Source organism: Ogataea angusta (genome assembly GCF_019207475.1).
Source record: "Ogataea angusta isolate 61-244 chromosome Unknown 61-244_NODE_7_length_650817_cov_90.064852, whole genome shotgun sequence".
Lineage (NCBI taxonomy): Eukaryota > Fungi > Ascomycota > Pichiomycetes > Pichiales > Pichiaceae > Ogataea > Ogataea angusta.
In genome coordinates this window covers 261535-275930 of record NW_025065221.1, presented here as the reverse complement: position 1 = coordinate 275930, position 14396 = coordinate 261535, and the positions used below count along the sequence as shown (strand labels likewise).

The 14396-nt window shown below is 55.1% G+C and overlaps 11 protein-coding genes across 11 annotated transcripts; 5 read left to right on the top strand and 6 right to left on the bottom strand.

Annotated features, from left to right (window-relative positions):
- Window positions 1-40: 40 nt before the first annotated feature.
- KL928_003589 (uncharacterized protein) lies at window positions 41-745 on the bottom strand (the record flags this gene model as incomplete). The annotated part of the gene is made up of 1 exon (XM_043204192.1): window positions 41-745. The coding sequence occupies one exon, from the start codon at window positions 743-745 to the stop codon at window positions 41-43; it is 705 nt and encodes a 234-aa protein (XP_043059031.1).
- A 25-nt stretch (window positions 746-770) lies between these two features.
- Window positions 771-3044, top strand: KL928_003588 (uncharacterized protein; the record flags this gene model as incomplete). The annotated part of the gene is made up of 1 exon (XM_043204191.1): window positions 771-3044. One exon carries the CDS (start codon window positions 771-773, stop codon window positions 3042-3044), a length of 2274 nt encoding a protein of 757 aa, XP_043059030.1.
- Window positions 3045-3203: 159 nt separating this feature from the next.
- Window positions 3204-4163, top strand: KL928_003587 (uncharacterized protein; the record flags this gene model as incomplete). The annotated part of the gene is made up of 1 exon (XM_043204190.1): window positions 3204-4163. One exon carries the CDS (start codon window positions 3204-3206, stop codon window positions 4161-4163), a length of 960 nt encoding a protein of 319 aa, XP_043059029.1.
- Window positions 4164-4199: 36 nt separating this feature from the next.
- Window positions 4200-4679, bottom strand: KL928_003586 (uncharacterized protein; the record flags this gene model as incomplete). Its single annotated transcript, XM_043204189.1, has 2 exons — window positions 4200-4564; window positions 4631-4679. 2 exons carry the CDS (start codon window positions 4677-4679, stop codon window positions 4200-4202), a joined length of 414 nt encoding a protein of 137 aa, XP_043059028.1.
- Window positions 4680-4738: 59 nt separating this feature from the next.
- On the top strand, window positions 4739-5371 carry KL928_003585 (uncharacterized protein; the record flags this gene model as incomplete). The annotated part of the gene is made up of 1 exon (XM_043204188.1): window positions 4739-5371. One exon carries the CDS (start codon window positions 4739-4741, stop codon window positions 5369-5371), a length of 633 nt encoding a protein of 210 aa, XP_043059027.1.
- Window positions 5372-5399: 28 nt separating this feature from the next.
- KL928_003584 (uncharacterized protein) lies at window positions 5400-8387 on the bottom strand (the record flags this gene model as incomplete). The annotated part of the gene is made up of 1 exon (XM_043204187.1): window positions 5400-8387. One exon carries the CDS (start codon window positions 8385-8387, stop codon window positions 5400-5402), a length of 2988 nt encoding a protein of 995 aa, XP_043059026.1.
- A 351-nt stretch (window positions 8388-8738) lies between these two features.
- Window positions 8739-10328, top strand: KL928_003583 (uncharacterized protein; the record flags this gene model as incomplete). The annotated part of the gene is made up of 1 exon (XM_043204186.1): window positions 8739-10328. The coding sequence occupies one exon, from the start codon at window positions 8739-8741 to the stop codon at window positions 10326-10328; it is 1590 nt and encodes a 529-aa protein (XP_043059025.1).
- A 76-nt stretch (window positions 10329-10404) lies between these two features.
- KL928_003582 (uncharacterized protein) lies at window positions 10405-11448 on the bottom strand (the record flags this gene model as incomplete). The annotated part of the gene is made up of 1 exon (XM_043204185.1): window positions 10405-11448. One exon carries the CDS (start codon window positions 11446-11448, stop codon window positions 10405-10407), a length of 1044 nt encoding a protein of 347 aa, XP_043059024.1.
- Window positions 11449-11707: 259 nt separating this feature from the next.
- Window positions 11708-12106, bottom strand: KL928_003581 (uncharacterized protein; the record flags this gene model as incomplete). Its single annotated transcript, XM_043204184.1, has 1 exon — window positions 11708-12106. The coding sequence occupies one exon, from the start codon at window positions 12104-12106 to the stop codon at window positions 11708-11710; it is 399 nt and encodes a 132-aa protein (XP_043059023.1).
- Window positions 12107-12206: 100 nt separating this feature from the next.
- On the bottom strand, window positions 12207-13304 carry KL928_003580 (uncharacterized protein; the record flags this gene model as incomplete). The annotated part of the gene is made up of 1 exon (XM_043204183.1): window positions 12207-13304. One exon carries the CDS (start codon window positions 13302-13304, stop codon window positions 12207-12209), a length of 1098 nt encoding a protein of 365 aa, XP_043059022.1.
- A 218-nt stretch (window positions 13305-13522) lies between these two features.
- Window positions 13523-14362, top strand: KL928_003579 (uncharacterized protein; the record flags this gene model as incomplete). The annotated part of the gene is made up of 1 exon (XM_043204181.1): window positions 13523-14362. One exon carries the CDS (start codon window positions 13523-13525, stop codon window positions 14360-14362), a length of 840 nt encoding a protein of 279 aa, XP_043059021.1.
- Window positions 14363-14396: the final 34 nt, after the last annotated feature.

Below are 14396 nucleotides of genomic sequence, written 5' to 3'. Positions count from 1 at the left end.
TCCACACTAAGTTTCCGGGTAACAAGTTTTTTTTTCTTTATCACCAAATATGCCTCTTCTTCGCAGTTCCAGACGGCTGCGGAGCAATTTCGGCGAGCTTCCGGCGGACTACGCGGACGAGTCGCCCGGCGAGGAGATCCCGCAGGTCGACGTCGACGAGATGGTCGATCTGGCCAACGAGCTCATGCGCAACGGCAACGGCACCCGCGCCGGGATCCGTGTGCGCCCCAGAAACATCGAGCTTGCGCGCGACATCATCCTGGAGCACGAGCGGCGCGCGGCCAACGGCACGCCGCGCCGGCTGGACGACCGGCCGCTGTGGATGAAAGTGGTGGACTCCGTCACAATCACGCTGTTCCCCATCATCTTCATCCGCATCGTCAAGAACCTGCTCAGTGTGTCCTCCTTCTCGATCGACGTGGTACAGGACACGTTCGACTACATTGAGTACGTGCAGGGCGCGGAGCCTGCGCGGGAGAACAGCTCGCTGCTGATGAAGTTTGGCGAGATCCTGATGGCGGAGTTTCCTGGGCTGAGCAACAACGTGATCATTGTGCTCACGCTCGCGGTGTTCTACGTCTACACGATTCTGTTTTCGATGTTCATGGTGACCTCGTTTGCGTTTCTGATCCTGTGTCTGACGTGGTCGCTGGGGAAAAGGTGGCAGAGCATCGAGAAGCTGGTGATGGGGATAATCACGAACGGCGAGGGGTGTATATAGAGGAAATAATTCGCTAGTATGCATTTTTTTTTAAATTTAATTTATTTTCATGGACAAGAGACCGTTCGACCAGCTAGAGCCCGAGTCCACCCCGACGCCGGTTTCTGAGACACCGTCCAAACGCGCAACGCCGGACCCGGCCGGGACCACCGTCAATGGCGGCTCGTCCAAAGTGCCGGCGCACGTTCTGCAGAAAAGACGAGAGGGCCGTCTGAGGGCGATGGAGAAACTGCAGAACCGGCTCGACGAGCTGGGCATCAAGCGCGTGGACCAGGAGAACGCGCTGAAGTTCAGCTCCATCCCGCCCATCCAGGCCATCAACCAGAAAAACTACTACACCGACTATCTCAAGAAGGACGACCAGATCATGATGATCCGCGAGATGCGGCAGCGGCTGCTGGAGGCGCGGCTCGCGAAAAAACAGGCCGAGCTCGAGCGGAAGCAGGAGTCGCAAAACATGATCAACAAGATCAACACCCACGGCTTCGACTTCGACGACAACGAGGACGACGACGACGACGACGACAACGGCAAGATGGGCTCGAAAATCGTAGTGCTGCACCCGGGGTCCGCCAATATCCGTATCGGTCTGTCCAGTGACGTCGACCCGCTGGTGATCCCCAACATGGTGGCCCACAGACGGCCTGCTCCCAGGGCAGGCGTCGACCCGCTGCGGCGCGAGGACGAAAACGGCGACATGAGCGTTGTGGACGAGCAGTTTGCTAATGCGAAGCGCACTGTCACTTCCAACTTCAAGGAGCGGATGAAGTTCTACAAAAGACGCATTTTGCCCAACTCCAACGAGCAGTGCTACAACTACAACAAACGGGCGCAGCCAGAGACAATCCCGGAGCTCGACGACGTGCACAAGCTGGACTATTTCGAGAAGGTGCGGGAGAATTACGTGACCGGCGCGGACGTGCTGAAAATCAAAGATCTCGAGAACTGGCACGTCAGAAGCCCGTTCCTCAACGGCAGGTTCAACGACAAGGACATCGCGTACAAGTCCGAGCAGGATCTTCTCGGCGACGTCAAGCTGATTCTGACCGACGCGCTCAAACGGTTCAACATATTCAACAGAAAGACGCTCAACACGTACAACTGCGTGCTTGTCATCCCCAACCTGTACGACAAGGTGTACTGCGAGAAAATGGTTGGTTTTCTATTCAACCTTGGGTTTGGCCAGGTGGCTGTGTTCCAGGAAGGTCTGGCAGCGACGTTTGGGTCTGGCGTGAGCTCTGCGTGCGTCGTGGACATCGGCGCCACGTCGACCAAGGTGTGCTGCATCGAGGAAGGCTACATTTTCCCGGACTCTGTGGTGGAGCTGTCGTACGGCTCGAACGACATCACACGCGCCCTGATCAAAAGCCTGATTGGCCAGCAGTTTCCGTACAGAAACATCAACCTGAACGAGCTCCGCGACTGGACGCTCGCGACCCAGCTCAAGGAGAATATAGTCACCTTCAACGACGCCAACGTGGCTGTGCAGATTTTCAAGTTTGTGAACAGACGGCCGGGCCAGCTGAGTGAGAAGTACGAGTTCAAGTTGTTCGACGACGTGATGGTGACGCCGATGGGGCTGTTTTACCCGGAGCTGTTCCTAGAGGCCGGCGACGCGCGCGAGGAGAGCACGATCCTCGGCAAATGGTCGCCAAATAAAAAGCTGACTCCGGGCCTTATGGGCAGCAAAGTCGCGAAAAGCACGGCGCAGAAGAACGAGACAGAGCGGAAACTCATCTCCGAAATGGACACCAAAGACCTGATGGACCAGCTGGTCAGCAGCGCGGGAGAGGAAGCGGAAGCAGCCGACGGTGAAACGGATGAAAAAGTGACGCAGACGAATGACTTCCGGGTAAACATGACGCCATTGGACAAGGCCATCATCGAGTCGATCACGTACGCGGCCAGCGGCGACCAGCAGCGGCTCGACAAGCTCTACCAGAACATCCTCATTGTTGGCGGCGGGTCCAAGATCGAGGGTCTGGACACGATTCTGGTGGACAGGCTACATTTGAACCGTGCGCCGCTGCTTGCGTCCAACAAACTGGCAGAAATCACGAAGCAGGTGCAGCAATGGAAAGACAAGGAAAAAGAGCTGAGCGAGCAGCAGGTTCAGGAGATAAACAATACGGTTGCGTCCGGGGGTGTGACGACGATCGAGATCATTGCGAACGACGAGAACCTGGACCCGTCGATGCTCGTGTGGAAGGGCGCGTCTGTGTTTGCGCGGCTGAAGATCGTGGAGGAGATGTGGATCGGCGAGAAGTACTGGGACATTTTTGGCGGCCGCACGCTGAGCTACACGACGCTGTTTAACTACTAGAAACGCGATCTGCACATTGTATTTTTTTTTTTTTTGTTTTTTTCATGGTTTTTCGGTCTCCGCCTCACACCTCGCCGTGCTTTCACCCGTCGGGCTGGCGGTGCTCGCAAAACAAAACGCTTTCCACCAAAAACCACCTCACTGTTTATTTCATCGAAAATGTTAAGAAGAGCCTTCTCAACCTCCAGAGCAGCCAGAAACTACTCGGACACGATCAAGAACCTCAAGATCAACAAGGACACCAAGGTGATCTACCAGGGTTTCACGGGGAAACAGGCCACCTTCCATGCTGAGCAAGCCTTGGCGTACGGTACCCAGGTTGTCGGTGGAACCAACCCAAAGAAAGCCGGCCAGACCCACCTTGGTAAGCCAGTTTTTGCCAGTGTTGCCGACGCCATCAAGGAGACAGGAGCCACCGCCAGCGGTATCTTTGTTCCTCCTCCTATCGCGGCCAGTGCCATTGAGGAGGCTGTTGCTGCCGAGATCCCGCTGGTGGTCGCCATCACCGAGGGAATCCCGCAGGCAGACATGCTGAGAGTGTCGCAGCTGCTCAGAACCCAGTCCAAGACCAGACTGGTCGGGCCTAACTGTCCGGGAATTATTGCGCCAGAGCAGTGCAAGATCGGAATCATGCCCCAGAACATCCACAAGAAGGGCAGGATCGGCATTGTCTCGAGATCCGGAACCCTCACGTACGAGGCCGTCAACCAGACCACCAAGGTCGGTCTGGGCCAGTCGCTGGTCATCGGAATGGGAGGTGACCCATGTCCAGGTACCAACTTCATCGACGCCCTGACGCTGTTCATCAACGACCCAGAAACAGAGGGTATTATCTTGATCGGCGAAATCGGCGGAGAGGCCGAGGAAGAGGCCGCCGAGTACCTCAAGCAGTACAACCTCACCAGAGACGTTCCTAAGCCCGTTGTCTCCTTCATTGCCGGCGTCACTGCTCCTCCAGGAAGAAGAATGGGCCATGCCGGTGCTCTGATCTCGGGCGGCAAGGGTACGGCCAAGTCCAAGATCGAGGCTCTGACTGCTGCCGAGGCCGTGGTTGTGCCTTCTCCAGGCAGACTCGGCAAGGCTCTCTACGACCAGTTCGTTGAGAAGAAGTTGCTCTAGACAGTAAATAGCTGATACAATTGATTCAAGCTCTTTTCACACCCTGCTTAGCCGTTCTTTCAGGCTCAGCAACTCGTTGTTCAGAACAGCCACACGCTCCAGTTTCTCGCTGTTCATCTCCTGTTCCAGCTCCTTGTACAGCCGGAAATACTCTCTGTAGGTCTGCTGGAACCGGCGAATATCGTTAGCCACGTCTGGCCGTCTTTTGTGCGCACTGACAGGTCTGCTCTGTTCGCCGCGCCAATTGCGCACTATCATCCGTTTTTTGATCCGTCCGAGATGCACGGCCGAGTTGTCTCTTCGCACGCCGTACACCTCCGTGGCGTACTCCGGCAGGCTCGAGAGCTCGAGCCGTCTAGCCCCCGCCTTGATTTCTGTGATCTGGCCCTTGCGTACGAGGACTTTGAGCCCGTCGCGCGCACTTGCCAGCTCTGCCGCCTGCTGGTCGCTCAGCCGCAGCACGGCACAGTGTCCGCCCTTTTTCTCGCCTGCCAAACGGTATGTGTCGGGAGCCATTAGATAGCAAGGGTGATAGTATTTTAGAAAATTATTTAATTTATTTTTATTTATTAATCATGGATCCCTTTTATGACGTCTACCACGACGGCCTTGTCCAATTGGAGCGGCTCAGGTCCACGTCGCCCAACTCGCTGGACTTCAACAACATCAAAACAGAGCTCATAGAAACCATCGGCGACCTCACAAACGCCCTGGAGGTGATACAGCAGTCCAAGAACCGGGCCAAAACAGGCAACGGAAACGACACTTTCGCCCACATAGACGCCGCGGAACTGCGCTCGCGCGAGGCCAAACTGCAAGACCTCAAGTCGCAGTTCAGCGACGTGCTCAAATCCGTCGACCTGCCCGGCCATTACTCAGACAACCCGTTCGAAGACCCGCCTCCCATCGATCAACAGTATACCCAGCAGCTTTTGCAAGAGCAGGACGACATCATCTCGCACGACCTCACGAAGTCGATCCAGAATTTGCATCAGCAGGCTCTCACGATCGGAAACGAGCTCGACTACCACCAGGAGCTGCTGCAAGACGTGGAGCAGGATATTGACAGACTCAACTTCAAGATGGTGAACCACGGCATCAAAAGAATCAATAGATTTCTCGAGACGAACGAGCGGGGCGGCAATTGCTGCATTGCCGTGCTTGTCGCTGTGCTAGTCATAATTTTAGTGTTACTGATTGTGTTATAGAAATCGACGGGATTTTAGAATAATTTACTTAATTGTTGAACACCTGGTCAAGCAGGGCCTCCTCCTCGGCAGTGTGCATGGCCTTAGATCCAGCAGCAACAGAGGCCGATGGGTCTCTTCCTGCGTATCTCAGACCCAACTTCTCCAGACCGGCCTCTCTTAACACGGTCTCGATTCTTGGAGTAACATAAGAGTAGGCTCCCATGTTGAATGGCTCCTCTTGACACCACACAAGGTCCTCAAGAGCAGGGTACGACAGCAGGGCGTCTCTGAGCTGGGCAAATGGGAATGGGTGCAGCTGCTCCACCTTGATGAAGGCGGTCTCCTTGTCTCCCAGGTTCTGTCTTCTCTTGTGCAGAGCAGTGTAAACCTGGCCGCTGCACAAAACAACTCTCTTGATACCGGCCTTCTCGTTGATGCTCTTTCCCAGCTCAACGTCCTCGATGATCCACTGGAAGTGAGAGTCGCCAGTGAACTCGTCAATGCTCGATCTGGCCAGCGGGTGTCTCAACAGACTCTTGGAGAAAAACAGAATCAGAGGTTTTCTGAACTGACGGTGCATCTGTCTTCTCAGAATGTGGAACAACGATGCCGGCGTCGATGGGTACGCAACCTGCATGTTGCAGTCTTGATGCTGTCTCTCGAGCTTCTCTGGGGTAGGGAAGTAACGAGGGTCTTCGTTACAAAGTTGCAAGTATCTCTCGAGTCTTCCGGAAGAGTGCTCCGGTCCCTGTCCATCGTAACCGTGAGGCAAGGACAGAACGACACCGGATCTCTGTTTCCACTTAGACTCACCAGCAGCGATGAACTGGTCAATAATGACCTGTGCCGTGTTGGCAAAGTCACCAAATTGGGCCTCCCAAACAACAAGAGCGTCTGGCGAGGTCAGCGAGTATCCGTACTCGAATCCCATCACACCGTACTCGGAAAGAGAAGAGTTGCTGATCACAAAATCTCCTTGGTTTTCGTCAAGATGCTTCAATGGAATGTACGTCTCTTCGCTCTTTTGGTCGTGCAAAACAGCGTGTCTCTGCGAGAAAGTACCTCTTTCCACATCCTGGCCCGACACACGAACGTGGTATCCTTCCATGGCCAGAGAACCAAAGGCCAGAGCTTCACCCGTGGACCAGTCGATTCCCTGGCCGCTCTCAATGGACTTGAGTCTGTTTCCCAAAATTCTCTTGAGGTTTCTATGCAAGTTGAACTTTTCAGGAACGGTCGAGACAACCTTTCCGATGTGCTTCACCTTCTCCTCGGAGATGGCGGTAGGCAAATGAGGCAGAACCTCTGTAGCCAGTTCTTTAGGCGACTTGAACCCTTCCCAAGGCGTGGTCAACCACTCTCTCGAGTCTGGCTTATAGTCTTTCGACTTGCCAAACGACTCCTCCAAAGTGTTCCACACCCATTGTTTGTGCTCGTTGATGTCCTCTTCCGTGAACGTACCTTCTTTCAGCAGCTTGTCGATATACATGTCCAAGACCTGCTTCTTGTGCGCAATTCTCTCGTACATCAGGGGCTGCGTGAAGGAAGGCTGGTCGGTCTCGTTGTGGCCGTGCTTTCTGTATCCGACAACGTCCAAAATGACGTCCGAATTGAAAGCGGCTCTCCACTCGGCAGCCAGATTGAACATGTAGACCACAGACTCGACGTCGTCAGCGTTCACGTGGAAAATTGGGGCGTTGATAGACTTGGCAATGTCGGACGGGTAAGGTGTGGATCTGGCAAATCTAGGATCTGTGGTGAAGCCGATCTGGTTATTCACGATCACGTGAACAGTTCCTCCGGTAGCGTAGGCAGGCAGAGCAGTGAAGCCCATGGTTTCGTAGACGACACCCTGGCCGGCGAATGCAGCGTCACCGTGCAACAGCACGGCTAGGGCCTTCTTGAACTCGCCGACATCGTTCTTGTAGTGCTGAATCGCTCTGGTTCTTCCCAAAACGACCGGGTCCTCGGCCTCCAAGTGTGACGGGTTGGCCACAATGGACAGATTCACAGTTTTTCCAGAGGTGGTTGGTCTGACGTAGTTCATACCCAGATGGTACTTCACGTCGCCGGAACCCTCGTCAAACTCCTTCGAACCCGTGAACTCGGAGAAAATAGCCTCGGCTGGCTTACGCACAACGTTGGCCAGCATGTTCAGTCTACCTCTGTGAGGCATACCAATGACGACATCCTCGACTCCAAGGTCCACGGCAGTGTCGATCAGGGCCTTCAGACCCGGCACAACCGACTCTGCTCCCTCAAGACCGAATCTCTTGTCGTTAGGGAACTTGGTGGACAAGAAGTTCTCAAACTCACACGACCACATCAGTCTATCAAGGATCTGTCTTTTCTGATCCGGAGTGAACTTGAACGGCGTAGGAATCTCTATTCTCTCACGAAGCCAGTCGCACTTCTGCTTCGATGGGATGTGGACATACTCCACACCGTACGACGAGCAGTATATCTTCTCGCACGTCTTGATCACGTCCCTGAGCTTCATGGACGTGACGCCGTCCTTGATGAAGTACGGCAGAATACCCGGACCCAGCGTAATGTCCTTGTCCAGGTCGGCCTCGGTGAAGCCGTAGTAGTCAAGAGTCAGCTCTCTTGGAGGCGGGGTGTTTTTGTCGTCACCAAAGGTAATTCCCAACGGATCGATGTGGGCTCTCTGGTGGCCACGCACCTGGTACGCCCTCACAAGCAGCTGCGCTTTGAGGTGAACCAAAATACCCTCGCTGATGTTTCCCGTGGCAGAGGGCACAAGATGAGGTATACCTCCCTCAGGCTGTGGGATCAGAGTAGGAGGAGCAACAAAGGCAGTGGAAGCCGGCTTGTTGCCGTTCATGTTGCGGAAGTACGCGTCCCACGAGACATGCACGCTCTTGGGATCTTTGCTCCATGCCTCGTACATCTCGTCGATGTAGTTGGCGTTGTTGGTTTGTAAAAAGCTGTCAAACCCAGTAGCCAGCGTTCTGGCCGGAATTAGCGGCCGCGCGCGGGAACGAAGACCGTTTCTGGCAACGAATCTAAGCATGGTGAGTTTGGAAAAGTTGCAAGGTGTATGAACAAGACAATTTTCCGTCTTATCCCAGGTACTTTACGTTTTTAGCTATTTTCTTTTTTATACCCACACTGCTGGCTCCAGCAAGGGCTGCTGACGTAAGCGCCCGGGCTGGGAAAAAAGTGCCCCAGAGCTGTGTCATTAACAAATGCCGGGCTGTGATTGGCTGCAGCATTTTGTCTTCGGTTTCCGGGGACGTTTATTGTGCAACGAATCCGAGTCGGGGTCGATCCTCCGGGCTTGCGTCGCTCGACCGCACTTTTGTCTTTGTCGACGCGACGCCCGCCGATCGACCTTTTTGACCTTTTTTTCATATTTTTCACCATGACGGGCATCCACCGCCAGCGGGTCCTGGCTGGTCTGAGACAAATACACTGTTTCCGCGACCCGGGGCTTTTTGCGCAGAGCCCGCACGCGGCTCCGAGTCTCTGTCTCGAGTACAAAATCAACCGCGCACTCGACCAGAACGTCGCTTCCGAGCACCTCGTCCGCTACTTCAAAGAGCATCCGCGAGAAACCATTGGCGCCGCCACTTTGGACCGAGTACTGGAGCATTTGTCCCCCACGCTGTACCGCGAATTTTTCGAGCGTCTTCTTGTGTCCGGACACAAGTTTTCGGCCGGCTCCCAGGCCAAAAGGCTGCTTACCCGTCTATGTTCAGGAACCGTTGCCGAGCGAGCGACGTTCCTGCTAAAAACGCGCAAATACCCACAGAATCCGTTCTTGAGCCAGTACTCGGACGACATGCGCGTGACCACCATCAAGCGGCTCAACGAAAAGACATACACGCACGAAGCTCTGCTGTTTCTCAATCTCTACAAGTCCACCCTTACACCAGAAAGTGGACGGTGGCCGCAGTATTACCGGCTGTGGAACGACCTGATGTTGCGGCACGGGCGCCATCCCGTGCTGAACGCGTCGACCGTCCATTCGAGCATCGACCTTATTTTGAGGCACTATTTTGTCGTCGAACGGGACCTCGAGAAGGGCCTCAAGATCATGAACCGCTATTTTGAGGCTACCGACACCGAACTCTCGCCAAGCCGGATCGACAGCATCAACCTTGCGTTTCTCAAGTGCTTGAGCGCGACTCCCGCCGCCTCGCCGCAGGTTCTCGTGAGCTACGTGCTCACAATGTACCCCAGCAGCTACCGAGTTCTGGAGCAGGTTGGACTGCTGAGCATGATCTACGAAAATCGGTGCGGCCCTGTTTTCAAGCGACCGGAGCTGCTGCTGAAGCCGAATATCCGCGACGAACTTGTGTGCGGCGACAGAATGCCGCCTCTGGACGTGCTGGCCATAGTGTATCGCTCGCTGCTATTCTCGACACGGCCCTCAAAACTCCAGACCAAGGTGCTTTTTGCGCACTATCTGGACTTCATACAAACGAACCCGCCGTCGTCGTCCCTTGTGCTCGACATGTTTCTGTCCTACATGGACAGAGTGCACCATCGGCCGATATTTGCTGCGCGGCTGCTGGAGTCGTTTCTCGAAAAAGACGGCTATTCCAAAGCGGCAAAAATCCATTCCACCGCTGTCAACGCTGTTCTGTCGCGGCTGGCCTCGCTCGACGTCTCGCGGGCTGTCGAACTGGCCAACCGGCTGAGAAATATTATCTGCTTCGATGCCCGCGTGTTTTACAGCTTCGTGTGCAACCTGGACAGAATCGGCGAGACAGACGCGGCCAGAGTGTTCTACAACAAGCTGCTCGACCACCAGGCGTCTGTCGCGCCCAACCACGCCATTCTGAACTTCTCCAAGCTCGGCCATCTGTGCTACAAAAACAAGTGGCCCGTGCCGCAGCTCAGCCGCGACAGCACGCCAAAACGGCGCTCGCACGAGATCGCAAACACGAAAAAGCTCAGCTACACGGAAATCGTTGATTTCCTCGACACCATGCGAACCAACTCCTGAACCGTATGTTCTACGCCACGCAAATAATCTCCTGAATACCATTTTATACACCAGTCACATGTATCGTAATAAATAATTAAATGTCCTCGCCAAACGAGTCGAGCGTGACCACTTGGCCGGGCTTGAACGCCGGAAGCCCCAGGAACGGACACCCGTCGCACCTGAACGCGTCGCCCAGAGCACACGAGTTGCATCCGCCGGTCTTTCCCTCGATCGTGAAATCGACCTCTGTCATGTCTGTGTCCGAAAACTTAATTTTCTCGCCCAGCTTGCGTCTGGCCTCGTCCCGCTTGGCCTGCAGCCGCTGCTCGATCTGGATCGCCTCGTCTGTCGCCGAGCGCGCCATCTTGCTCAGAATGCTGTCCTGCACAGACCGCTGGTTGCGCTCCTCCTCCTCCTCTTTCTCTCTGAGGCCACACGTGCAGTCTTTGCAGGCCTTCCGTCTCTTTTTGCCCGTCGTGGTGCACTGCACGGGCGTCACCAGGTTCTCGTTCAGGCCGAGGTCTGCGCTTTTTAGCAGCTCGTTCTCGTCGATGTATGAGTCGCCGACCTCGGTCTCAGACTCCGAGTCCTCGAAGAACACCAGCTTCGTCTCCTTCAGTCTGCTCTGCTCCACGCCGTCGCTGTCGTCCTCGTCAAGCTCGGACGAGTCTGTGAGCGTCGGAGGCGACGCAAGTTTCTTGAAAAGCGGCAATCTTCTCGTTGGCGATTTATTCTGGTTCCGCGACTTGAGGGGCACGGCAACCGGCACAGGCTTCGTCGATTGCGGCTTCTGCCAGCTCTTTTCGTCGTCGGCAATCACAAAGCCCGCCATGATGGCCTCCAGAGCACAATCCGCAGGGATCAGACCCGTGAACTGGCCCCCTGGTACAAGCGAGTCGTACAACTGAGCAATCAAGCCTGACGTGAATTTGTTCTGTTTGGCCTCCTCGGGCGCAAGATAATGAATTAGCTTGTAAGTGTTGGCGTCCAGCGTCTGCTGGCCCAGAGCCACGCGGTCTACCACATGCTGGACCAGGTCGGCCTCGGGGTTTGATGCTATCAGGTGCCTTTTGGTCTGCTCGACCCGTTCAGGCTCCGTGACAACCGTGGGATGGATAAGAAGCAGTATGGAAGGCATCAGTGGAAAGAAAGCGTGTTAACGACGTTTTATCCGTACCTATCGAAACAACCACAAACTAGTTTCCGCCTCTCTTCTTAGTAATCCTGAAAATTTTTATTGTTCCAATTTGGCCACACTAATTTGCCTTTGCACAGCCGTAAGTTACATCCCTACGAGGCAATCAATTCCTCGGCTCGGAATATTAAGAAGCTACTTGTAGATTACACTGTGCCTCTAACGTCGCGAATCGTTTCCTAGTCCGTTTATATACATACCGTCATCCCCGTCTCTCGTTCATCTTGATCTCGCCGCCTCCACAGCACCCGCCGCTGGCCATCCCGCCGCCAAACGGGTTCCTGCTGCCTTTCTTCTTCTTGATATCGTCGTTATCTCCCAGCTCGGTGTCCTCGTGAATATTCAGGAAATACTTGTTCTCCTCATCCTCCTCCTTTCTGCCCTGCACTATGTTGCGCCGCAGGAACATAGACACGTCGTTCAGATGCTTGATCCGGTCCTCAACGCTCTTGTCTGGCATGTCTGGGTCGACTTCAAGAACCATCTTCGCCTTTATCTGCGCGCGAGCAGCCTGGAGCATGGCCACGTCGCTGTTGAAGGCGACCGACGTGGCACGCAGCGCGCCGCGGTACGCGTTAAGAGCCTGTTTTGCGAGAGACATGCTGTGTCTGTTTATACCAATCGCAGGATTACAATTAAAAGAAAAAAAATTCCAGAAAATTGTGCATTGCAAGTAATTGCTTATGTAAGCAGAGCCGGCGCTATGTGAACACAACCAGCTGTTTGCCCTGGTTGGACTTGGCCAGGGCCTTCTGGAAGGCTTGGTACACTTCTTCCTCGGACGCGTCGGCCGAGACCGGGTTCTCGTGCATTTTCACGTCCACAAGGTCGCCCTCCTCCATCATTTTCTGCACAGCCTTGATGCTGTTCTCTCTGGAACCGGGGATGCGCTGGATGTTGGCAGAGATCCAGAATCCCTTGGCGGTGATGTTCTTGAAGATGAACAGCGTGGTTGGCACCGTGACCGGCTTCATCGACATGCCTCCGTAAGTGACGAGAGTGCCGTCCTGGCCGAGTTTTCTTGCCATGTTGGTGCAGTTGTCACCTCCAACACAGTTGAGGGCCAGTTTGATTGGCTTGCCGTTGGTCCATTGAGTAATGGTCTTGCCAAACTCTTTGGATGCGTTCTCCTCCTCGGTGATGACCTTGGTGGCTCCCAAGGCGGTGAGGTCGTCGACCAGCTCCTTGAGGTTGTCTCTGTTTCTGACGATGGAGATGGAGTTGAGGCCGAGCTTCTTTCCGATCTGGATCGCCGAGCGGCCGACCTGCGAGTTTCCTCCGTTCTGGATGAACCAGTCGCCCGGTTTGAGCTCCTCGAACAGCGTCAGCATCTGGTATGCGCTGGACGGGTTAACGGCAATGGTGGCAGCCTGGTTTGCCGAAATGGTCTTTTCCATCTTCATGAGGGCAGATTCCTCGGACAGAACGTGTGATCTCCAGGTGCCGAAGTTCACGTTGCTTGGAATGACCCAATCGCCCTCCTTGAGGCCCGAGACCTGGTCCCCCACGGCCAGGACCTTGAACAGGCCCTCGTTTCCTCCCACAGCGACCGGCTCAGACTGCTCGTATTGTGGCTTGAGCTCCGGCCTCGACGGATAGACTCCCTGGATCTGGTTGATGTCCGAAGGGTTTATTGGACACGCAATGGTCTGCAAGAGCACCTCCTTGCCCTTTGGAGAGGAAGGTAGTTTGTGAGACACGCACTTGAGAACTTGGTCAGGCTGGCCGTACTGCGAATAGAGCATTACCTTGGCCCTGATGGAATTGGCCACGGCGGTGGTGCTAAATGATCTGGACATTGATTGGAAACCAAAAGACACTCTAAACATTTCACTTAAAAGCAACTTTGGAGAGGGGCAATATAAGAGAATATTGTGCAAGGCCAGTCGCGTCGATCGGGAGAAAAAAATAATTATTTTTGTTCCCTAGATCTGTTGTTGCAATGTCTTTGTCCGACTCGCTCGCCCCGCACTGGAGCGGACGACAGCGACACAGGCCGCTTCGTGTGTCAAGGACCATGTCGGAGTCTGTGCTGGGAACAGACACCGGCTCGGGCTCGGACTGGGAAACGTCTACCGAGGACGCAGACAACGGCGAGTACGGGCCGTCTGCCATCCCCAAACGGGTCTACTCGTCGTCGTCCGAGGTGTCGAGCCGTCGCAACTCGCTCAACACCAACATCAAGCGGCCCAGCGTGTCGGAACTGCTCAGTCTCGAATCGCATTCCGTGCCCCCTTCGCCCAGTGCCACGCCGGCACAGGACCCGCACAGCCCCAAACTGCACCCAGACGATCAGTTCGACCTGGCCGGAGCGCCATCGCCCAACCTGTTTTTCAAAAAGATCGTCTCAAAGAAGAAAATGGTGCCCAAAGCGAAATCGTTCAAACGGGTGGTGATCGACCTGGAACACGAGTTCTCGCCGCTCGACACAGAAATTAGGCACGAGTCGATGGTCACGTCTGCGCTCAAGGACGAGTCGCGCGCTTTGTCGTCCCGAATAGCCACAGCTCTGCTCGCAAGACCCTCCTCACTCAACCAGGACAACCTGAAAAAATTCGAAATCATCAACAGGGCAAACGAACTGTGGAACCAGCGCCCCGTGCTGCGCTCCCGCTCGAACTCGGCCGCCTCCACGGTGTCCGACATGGCACCCCAGCCGCCGCAGCCACCCGTCCAGACCCCACGCGTGAAAAAACGACGCCCCGACGAAGGGCCGAAGACCAGCTCGTCGAAACGCCGTGTCGTGTCGATCACCCACTCGCCCACGCCGCCATTCTTCCCGCCCAGCCGCAAAAACTCCAAACTCGTCCACGCCGCCCCGGTCGATCTCGAGGCCATCAGGCTCGACAAGGTGTGAGGTGTGCCCTCCTGAGCAGATAACACGGCCGCAA